The 10,346-nt window shown below is 43.4% G+C and overlaps 1 protein-coding gene across 6 annotated transcripts in view; it reads left to right on the forward strand.

The window, feature by feature from the left end:
* Window positions 1-10,077, forward strand: part of cica (capicua transcriptional repressor a) — a 64,058-nt gene extending 53,981 nt beyond the window's left edge. For 4 of the 6 annotated variants that reach the window (XM_065470383.1, XM_065470382.1, XM_065470381.1 and 1 more), the window contains 8 exons: window positions 346-506; window positions 1,721-1,964; window positions 3,177-3,465; window positions 3,629-3,795; window positions 4,640-4,785; window positions 5,528-5,679; window positions 5,829-6,173; window positions 6,870-10,077. In XM_065470383.1, coding sequence (XP_065326455.1) covers window positions 346-506; window positions 1,721-1,964; window positions 3,177-3,465; window positions 3,629-3,795; window positions 4,640-4,785; window positions 5,528-5,679; window positions 5,829-6,173; window positions 6,870-7,132 — 1,767 coding nt within the window. In that variant the 3' untranslated portion in view covers window positions 7,133-10,077. The remainder of the gene's footprint in view (window positions 1-345; window positions 507-1,720; window positions 1,965-3,176; window positions 3,466-3,628; window positions 3,796-4,639; window positions 4,786-5,527; window positions 5,680-5,828; window positions 6,174-6,869) is intronic. The other 2 variants (XM_065470384.1, XM_065470386.1) reach the window with 1 other exon arrangement.
* The last annotated feature ends 269 nt before the right edge of the window (window positions 10,078-10,346 follow it).

Raw genomic sequence — 10,346 nt, forward strand, 5'->3', positions numbered from 1 at the left:
CCAGCTTTGTTTCTAATTCTTAGGACGGAATTAAACTTTCTCACAAGAACAGAAAAGTTTAGTAATTGTGCTTTCACACCGTGAACTGAGGGCGAATTACATGTACGGTATTGCTTTCTTTGTTGTTCGAGCTCAAAGGTCTACTTGAGATGTTATTATAGGCTGTAGGCTCAGAAACCCGGCTTTAATTCTTTTGATTTCTCACAACCATGAAAATACATTGTATGTTTATAGCTTTTAAATACTGGATACATGACAGAGAGATGATAAAATGTGAAACCTGTTCTCTAAAAAGCTGAAACCTGGTGAGGAATTAATGGTGTTTTTCTGATTCCCCCACTCCAGATCATCCAGATCGCTTCCATGCCTGTTGTGCAGACCAACGTCCACCCTAGCGGTGCAGCAACAGTACATCCTGGGAGCCCCTATCCTGTTTCCGTGGCAACGGTGATGACTCCCGGTGCTGCGCCCCCACAGACCGTTCTCCTGACCTCTCCACCCACCAGGTCAGTAACACAGGCCTAACACCTGAAAGACAAGCAAAACGTGCCCTGACTAAACTTTACTGGACTAATGCGTGAGCTGGTCAGAAAGGACTCAGAGAAACTGGAGTTCAACAAGTTTAAAAGATGCTGTCAGATATTGATTTTAGCTGGGTCATGGCATTACTTAATGTGCAGCAAATGCAGATAAAGAAAGTCAACACTTTGAGCACGATTTAATTCTCCATTATCCCTTGCAGCCATGTGAACTATGACACAACTATAAAAAGCCTTACACTTTGCAAAAGACAACTGTTACACACGGAGAAGTTTCTGAAAGTTTCTTTAAAGCTGGAATCATGACTGAGTATTTTATAGACAGTAAACAAATTTACACCCAACATTTAAACCATATTTATTAAAACAAACCCAATATTTACCTGATCCAGCTGCAAATAAATATTTTCTTCATACAGACTGTACAGGGGATGAATTTTGACATACATTTTAAGTACTGTTAGTGTCTTAAGTTATGTAACTACAAAACTAACGATGCAACTAATGAGACAGCAAGCAGCTAACTGATCCAATTTTAGAGCCTCCTGGAGAATTTGAATGCATTTATGCAACACATAACATGGTTTGCTGTGCAATTAATTATACTAACAGACTGTGTGAGTTAGCTTTGGTGAGTTAAATTCTAGTATGTTGTTAGTCTGTTAGCAGATATGTGTCTGTGCATTGCAACCATACAGTTCATGGATGCAACTGTCTATTCAGGCTTGCTAGCATTATCTAATTACTTAGCTCTCCACTCGCTTGTCTTGTAAAACAATAACAGGGCTAAAAAACAGCATGGGAGAGGCAGGATAAGAGGGCATGAACACAGTCTGACAAAAAACAGACACATTAAATATACACAGAGGGCTGACTGGGTAACAAAGCAAAGGTGAAAGCAGTTAAGACAATCAGGAAAGGAGGGAAAAGTAACAAAGGCAGGAAGTTAGATTGCATTAAAACACATGACTAATCTAACTTTCAGAGTAAAATAGGCCGATTACTCACTGGCAAACATGAAGTCAAAGTCAGATAGCGCAGAAGGAACTAGAAAACACAAAACCGTCAAATTAGGACCATGATGCCGGTGGCTACGACCATCTTTTACGTACACTAATCATTTTATTATTATTTTATGTATTTTTTCTGGTCACTACTGATATGGCTTTTTTCTCGTCCAGGATCACGTATGTTCAGTCAGGTCCAGGTGTCACCACGGCAACGCACCAGCAGGGTCCACAACCCCCTGGTCCTGCATATCTCCAGTCTTCTCTGGCAACCCTGGGCTTCACCGCCATCGCCCCAGCTCCACAAACCCTGGTTCAGCCAGTCGTTGGTCAGCCTCCGCTACTTGCCCCAGCTCAGCCTCTAAGCTGTCAATCACAGAGCTCTCCGGGACAGACAGCGGGCACCACCGGTCGTCAGGTAAAAAGAGATTTGCACAGTATCAAATATCACTGCAGTGTAGAGGTGTGTGAGAGAAAGTAATGATAAAGATGTGAAAACAATTACAAAAGCAGTCTTCATGTACATGTTTAAGTACCAGACTTCTTCTAAAACAGACCCCAGACTGTTCAAAGTGACTGTCTCACCTGCTGAAGGAGTTCAGGGTGGTAACGCCCTCCTGTTTGTACTCTACATCCATGACTGCATTCTCAGACATGAGAAGTTCCACATGTCGCCATCATTGAATGCAATAATTAGAATTCATATTAGAGAGGAAAATCAATAATTACTCAGTGTGGTGCACAAAGAACAAGATGCACACTGTAGGCTTTGTAGCCCCTGTTTTGGATGAATTCCCACCATCTCCTTCGGCAAAGTCTAAGTCACCACAATCATTAATCCCACATTTGGACGTGGCTGTTGATTTTAGAGAAAGAGAGGCCTTATTCTAACTGGAAACATCACAAACCAGTATGAGATGTGGATTTCCAAAGACCAAAAGGCTCAGCGGGTGAATAAACCCACCCAAAACATCACAACATCACTGGGATCAGTGAACCAAAAAAAGAAACTGTCCAACATGCTGCCATCTGGCAAGCAACACAGAAATAAAGTAAAAATAACTATATTAACCCAACTTAAGTAATTACTAATTTATTTTATTAAAATGCTAATTAAAAAAAAAGTACTTCTGTAACTCGAGGCTGTAGCTTACTTATACCACTTTGTGTTGCAGTCAAAGTCACTGCTATGTTTTGGTTTTTCTTTTTAAAACACACACTACAGACTAGTTTTCCTCACTCGCCAGTGGAATATGAAATAGTTAAACGTCATCAGAGCGCAAAACAAAACAAACACACAGTAATCAGCCTCAACACTAAACCCACTGACAGGTGAAGTGAATGAATTAGATCATCTGGTTACAATGTGATGGTCTGCTGGGAAACCTCGTGTTCTGGCACAGTCCACAAAATCTTCCCGATCAAGCATCAAAACAAGCTGGACATACAGATCCCAAAAGTATCGTTGCCAATGTCCAGGAGTTCACGGGACGCCAGCAAAGACCCGGTGCAGGGAGGGGTCAGACCTGTTTTTGGCAGCATCGGGTGGAGTGTCTTTTCAAACACTGTTGTTGTTCACTTCAGTCTATTTCACCCGCTGACATGCCTGGTTTCCTGTTTCCTTCTTCAGGTACTAACTGCCATCTACCCTGCATCACCCGTTGCTCTGCCCACTGGTGTGGTCTCAGTGACACCTGTGCCGCCTGCAGGGGCGGCTCCAGCTCAGGACGTGGCGAACCCTCCCTCTCCACTGGCTGTAGGGCTGCAGGGTTCAGCGGTGGCGACCCCTCACCCTGGCATGGGAACAGAGGTGGAGGTGAAGCACGAGAGCCAGCTGGATGCTCAGATTGACGCTCAGGGGTTGTCGAGCTGTGTCACCAGCTCCTCAATGGGCACCTGTACAAGCAGCATCATCGCAGGTAACGGTCCACTGATTTAGAACACTGGTGGATTTATTTGTACTTATCTTATAGTGTAGTGTGGGCTTCATCAGACGTCCACTTCTAAAGGAAAATTACAGCAATGTGCAACTTTTTTAACTGGATAAGTAATTTGGTAAAAATGATCTATTTTGTGTTTTAGTGAAAAAAGAGGAGGACACCACTTTGCGCATCAAAGAAGAAAATTTGAGAGATGGATATGAGAGAGAGAAACAAAGTGAGATGGACGACGAGCGAGAGAGCTTTGAAAAGAAGCGAGGCAGAGAGACGGAGAGAGAGGAGCTCAGCACGGGCAACAGCAGCAAAGAGGTGAACAAAGCCGCATGGGGCCTTCACTCATCTAGTTGTTTCTCACATCAGTTTTAGATAATACTTTTTATATCTGAAGTTTTTATCTGTTTACCATATGTTTCTCCGAGTCAGTCAGAATCAAATCAAAAAATATCTGTGAATGATACAGATTCTTTTTCAGAACTTGTGTGAAGTGATTTTGGAAGTTTTCACAACAAATCACAATTTTGAAATACAATTAAGAGATTTTTGAACAACCACAGATCAAATCATGGTAGTCGAGATAAAGTGATCATTTTTCACATTTCACTTTTCTCCCATGAACCGAGTTCCCCGTCCTAAAAGGTCATGCCAGCTCCAGATGCTGCCTTCATCTACCACTATAAAATTAAAAGGAGGACTGGTGATATTTCGAACAACATATAGACAGATGTGCCTTGAGATTTTGGCTCACCCTTCAGTGTGCATTGGGAGCAAAGTGTCTGTAAGTCATTCACTTAGAGGAAGTGAAATGTTTCGACATTTGAGTCTGAGAGAGAATCAAAACTGTTGCAGCTGCTTTTGTCCCTGAATGGCATCAAGTGTCCGTCATGCAGTCTAATTCCAGCAGCTCTCCTCTGTCATCCTGCCCCCCGTCCTCCACCACAGACATCCTGCAGTGGAGGTGTGAGCCAACAGAGACCTCTGCTTGCCCACACAAGGCATCCACACATCGAACCTTTTTATTTTTTTATTTTTTACAATTATTGGTCAAAATAATTCTGCGTTCACATGAGAGTTTAAAAAGCTCCTCATGTCCTCAGAAACAACCACACCAACAGTGCAACCTTTAACAGATGAAAACCTCGCACTCTGTTCCCAGGCTGGACCTCGTTCCCCACCTCCACCACCACCCTCAGGTTTGGACCCCCCTCCTCCTCCACCTGCAGAAAGAGATCCTCCCTCTTCCTCAAAGAAGACCAAGTTTCGGCCCCCGCCACTCAAAAAGACACCTGACTCTCATGACAAGTAAGTGGGCTGATAAACCTTTATGTCAGAGGACTTCTGAGATTCTAACGTTACTTCTTATATTTTCTACAACTGTGTGGGTTTGTTGGTTTAAGCAACCTCAGATTCGGACTGTATAAACTGATGTGAAACGGGTAAGTATGCATTATAATGAAGCCAGATTCCATCTTTGGCTGCAAGAAAAGCTTTTATTAAAGTCCAGATCTCCTCTCGCTGTGGTCAGACTGAAGTTTCATAGAATCGTTGCCAAATCAGAGAAAAATAAGCCAAGTCTGCCAGCTCTTTCTGGCTTTCTGGTCTTGGTAAAAATAAAAAAAATAAAAAGAGTTCCCTTCATTTTAACAGTTTACATATTTTCAAGCTGAGAGAGCGCATACAACAGGAATGAATCTTATGTAATTTTGGCAGCTTGAAGGGAAAATAGCAGCACCCTGGACAGGACTCCATTTGTTGACTTTATTAATGAGCACTCGTTTTAAAGTGTAGTGGCATCCAGGTCTGTTTTTAGTGCATGGCCAAACCTCCAACTTTCTAAGATTGTGGTGGAAACTCTGTTTACTGAATGTGAGTGGGCAGAGTGCTTACTCTTGATGTTCTTTATTTAGATGGTAGGAAAGTAGCGTGGAAGCCGCAGAGGCGAGAAAGTCACGGCAGAACTCGGCCTTAAGGAATGCGAATACATTCAGAAGTCGTCCCTTGATACTTGAACCACCGCACAACTGGACTGTGTTTGTGTGTGCAGGCTCCTCTCGGAGACGTACTTTGAGGAACGCTTTGCTGAGCTGCCAGAGTTTAACCCAGAGGAGGTCCTTCCCTCGCCCACTCTGCAGAGTCTGGCCACCTCACCGAGAGCAATCCTGACCAGCTACCGCAAGAAGAGACGCAACTCCACGGGTACGAGTCAGAAATTCAGAGAAGACTCCAAACTTTAGATGTGAACAACTGATATCCTGTGGAACAAAATCTCCACATTTAAAGTCTCTGTTCTTCCTCTTTTCCTTTGCTTGCCTTTCATTATTCCTCACACATCTGTCTCCCTCCAGACCTTGAGCTGACTGGGGAAGACCCGAGCTCCCCGAGGAGAAAGACTCGTCGCCTGTCCAGCTGCAGCTCAGAGCCCAACACCCCCAAGAGCGCCGCCAAGTGTGAGGGAGACATCTTTACCTTCGACAGAGCAGGTATGACGTGTCCGGCACCTACACCCTATCGAAAGATGCCGAGATGGCCTGACGCTGGTCTGATGGACCTTTCTGTGAAACCAGGTCCAGAAGGCGAGGTTCCCCCGGGAGAATTGGACAGGGTTTCGTACTCGTCTCTGCGCAGAACACTGGATCAGCGTCGGGCCCTCGTCATGCAGCTGTTTCATGACCATGGCTTCTTCCCCTCAGGTAAGCTAACAGTAGATAAGACATGACGCCACAGGAGAAGCAACAAACTAAAGCTAGAATCATTATGTAGTGCAAACCTGTTAATAACAAAAGCAGTAATGATGAAAATATGTCACAGCTGTGTGCTTCCACCAACCACTGTTTACACAAAGCAAATCAAAAGCAAAATCACTGTCAGACTGAAGCAGTCAAAGAATAATTTGCATTTTTCAAATTATTATTTAATCATTTATTTAAGTGGGAGTTTCCATTGCTATTTTTTCAAGAAAGATGTTTACAGAAACACACACAACACAGTACAGACACTTAATACAAAGAAATACACCGAATACACCAGACTTCAGAATAATCAGATAAATTACAGTCCAAATAAATATAATCCTTTAAAACGCTGTAATGAAATAAGAAAATGTAGCTTCATACATTTTCTTATTTCTTAGCCCGTCCCATTCGGAGGCAGCAGAGCATTTTAATGTGTGTATCAGAGGTCTAGCTAATGTTAAAATGTCCTGTGAATGGACTTTGGTATGGTATTTAAATGTTACAACAAGGGTGCGGAGGTAGACCTTCCCACTTTTTCATAAAAGATACAATGATGAGTGAGAAAAGCAGCAGTCTGTGACGAAGAGAATTGAGGGGCTTTCAAAGTGCAAAACTGACATAAACATAATTTCCTTCTCACTCTCCTCTCTCCAGCTCAGGCCACAGCTGCCTTCCAGGCACGCTACTCAGACACGTTCCCCAACAAGGTGTGCCTGCAGCTGAAAATCCGCGAAGTCCGTCAGAAGATCATGCAGACGGCCACGCCAGGAGCCCTCGAGCCCGGAGTGTTGGCCGAAGCCAGCCCCGCCTCTTCCCACAGCTCCTCTTTTAATCAATCAACCCGGGAGGATGCAGGGTTGGAACAGCAGGGAGACAAAGGGCGGAGCCCCGAGGAGCCGAAAAGCGAGGGATCGTAAGCTGGAGAGGGCGACGAAGCGGAAGAATGGAGGAAAGACAAAGAGGGAGAGAGAGGAGTGCGTTAACCAGTGAGGTCCTATCTACTGGCGCTAATCTCCATCAGACCTGGGCAGAAATGTGGAATGTGGTCTCAAATAATTCAAACTACTCAAGGCGCTCTTGGATCATCTAATCAGATCGTTAAAAAAAGAAAAATAAATCAAAAAGCCTCAAATATGGTCAAATCACATGCAAGTCACGATGAGTCAAGTGCTTCTTGTATTGTTTTCGCTGTTTATTTTCCAAGTATCCAGAATATCTTTAGTTAACCCTTTTGCCCGGGTCTGCTCTCAGCACATTTGTACAGTAGTTTGTAGTTTGACACACAAACTCTGTGGTACACACTCTATCTCTCTGGCACACACATGCATACAGACACACACACCAGCCCTGGTGCATATGTAATCTCCAGCATGCACATGATCCCACAGAAACACACATACACGCTTAACAATCAGACTGTTACTCTTGGTTGGCAGCCCCCAGGAGTTGCTACCAAGGACCACGACACACAAAGGCACTTTGTCACTTATTGTGCAGATGCAGTTTGCTGTTGCCAGCCAGCCAGCCCTCAGATGCCATTGACTTGACCTCTTTCTCGTCCTCCCACTCCTCAGCACAGTGGTCAGGACATAAAAACACAACCCCAACGACCTCCACTGATATTCCACAGCCCCTCGATGCTGCAAGACAGACAGCACACACACATACACAGTACACACACACACACGAACGCACGTCCGTACAGCGTGAGTACACAAACACAGTCAAACACCACCACCACCCCCGCCCCTTGGTCTGACCAAGCCATCGGCCTGCACAGTTTTTAGTGATTGTAGTGAGAAGAGAAACTGAAAGCATGAAATTTTATTCGCTCCTGAAAAGAAAAACAAAACAAACAAAAAAAAAAAACCAAGAAGGCAGGAGTCGTGATGTAGTGTGACCAATCTTTGCACCTTCAGTTTATTGCCATTATGAAAGACTTGAGTCCTTACTGGCGGGAGCTGATGATCTATATGTCTGTATGTCTGCCGGGGGTCATGACCCCCAAAACCTGTGCGAACAGGCACCATAAAGAGATTATGTAAAGAGACTTTTAGGTTGTGAGGCTTTGAAGAATCAACGTTAAACTCGACACCGACCAGCTCCCAACACAGCACGGAGAAAAAGGGCGGAAGAAGGAGAAACTGGATGCAAGATTCATATTCCAACGATGGGAAGACATGACAGCGGTGAATACGGACAACATGACGAGAACCAAACTTCTCTGAATCCCCCCCCTCCCTCCCCCCATGGATATGATGTTGCTTTCTCTCATTATCGTGGAAATAACCAGTTTTACTGTGGCCTGTTTTTCTCTCTCGTGGCTCTATTGTGTTTCTTCTCCAGCATAAAAAAATAATAACAACAACAACAACAACAAAACTCTGGACAAATAAGGGGACAAAAATCAGCGTGTGCCCCGTCTCTCCCCTCCCTCCCCTTCCTCTACGATTTCTCACCAGACACAGAAGCGGGGGAGCAGGGGCGTTTGTCGTTTTGTAAAACGTTGAAATCAGGTGTTTGCACAATTTGTGCGGCCCTCTCCGTCTGGGGGCCGCCACAAGTTAAATCAGGAAAGTATTGTTTTTAGAGATTGTTTTAGTAGTTAAAAAATAATAACTTGTTCCTTATGTTATCAATCACCCTTTTCCTCCTTCCCTGCTTTCCTCCTCAGCCCTCTCTCTCTCTCTTTCTCCCCCCTTTACTGCTCTCCTCCCTCCGACCCTCAAGTGTTGTCTGAAAGTGCCCTTAAGCACTGGTCCCGGGTCAAGCGCTATGTAGCTCAGGATGGTTCTGGTTAGGGTTAGTTCAGGGAAAGCGGATCCTAGACCAGCACTGGAGGGCAGTCTCCGGAGCCCTCCCCTTGTCCCTCTCTTCTCGACACTTTATCCTTTCCCATCAAATGGTGCAATAGGACTTTTTTTTTTAAATGGGTGGGTTATTTTTTTTTTTTTGGGGGCAAGGCTCTGTGCCATAGATATTAAACCCAGTCAGACAGTGAGAGGGATGAGCTGTTGTCTATAAGTATGGTATAAAAGAAAACAAAAAAGAATCACGCAATTATTGTTCTTGTTGAAGCGATAGAAAGTATAACTTACTAAAAGTCAAAGACAATTTTTAAATAGCACTTTTTGGCTCTTTGCTTCTCGAGTGAAGAGTGGGGGTAGTTATTATTATTATGGGTATCTCTATAATTTCTCTGTATACAGTTGGATGTGTGAAAAACAAATATATATACCGGTATTTCCATATATGTGCATTTAGGTCTGTGTTTGGGTGTTGTGTGTATGTTTTGGCACATGCAGGTAGCGTGTTATCACGACCAACCTCTCGTTCTTTCACCACACAGCAACATTATCAATAGTATATTTTTCATTGTATCTACATTCTATATTCTACTCTAGAGACAGTATTTTTATAGTCACCATGACTATTTTGTCTGCCATCTTGACTGTTATCAAACCCAGTTGATTCAGGATATATGTGAAATATATATATATATATCTATATATATAGATATGTAGATATATATCTATATATATATATATAAATACACGCAGGTAAGAAGAAGACTATCAATTCACATTACTTTGGGGTTAGGGCTGTAAAGTGTCTGTCTGCATGCATGTGCAATCACATGCACGCGTGCACACACCCACACAGACATATGTGCATACACACACGTATGCGTGTACACTGTATGATTGTGCTTAAAAATAAACTGTCCTTACTTTGGAGAAGGAAATTTTAGGATGAGCGATGTGAGTGTTATCTCATAAGCAGGCATGTTGACCATGTGCAATATTTCTAAACAACAAAAAAAGACTAAATATTGAAAATATTAAAGTTCTAACACAACCTCTTATGTGCTTGCATTTATTTCATGTCCCTGCATTTCTTGAGTCTTTTATAATGTCGTGTGTCTTATTTGTGAATCTGTGTCGGTGGGAGATGAATCCCGGAGTAATTGCAATCTCTGCAAAATCATAATGGCAGCAAAATCCCTGGAACATACAGTGTGTGCTTCTCCAGCTGGCCTTCATCGAGCATATCAGTGTTGAAAGTGCTTATTGGATTAGAGCAGCCTTTGAGATTCAGGTCATATTGGGCGAGAAGCTGGGTTAAGTTAAG

This window comes from Pelmatolapia mariae, linkage group LG22 (assembly GCF_036321145.2).
Source record: "Pelmatolapia mariae isolate MD_Pm_ZW linkage group LG22, Pm_UMD_F_2, whole genome shotgun sequence".
In the NCBI taxonomy this organism is placed as follows: domain Eukaryota; kingdom Metazoa; phylum Chordata; class Actinopteri; order Cichliformes; family Cichlidae; genus Pelmatolapia; species Pelmatolapia mariae.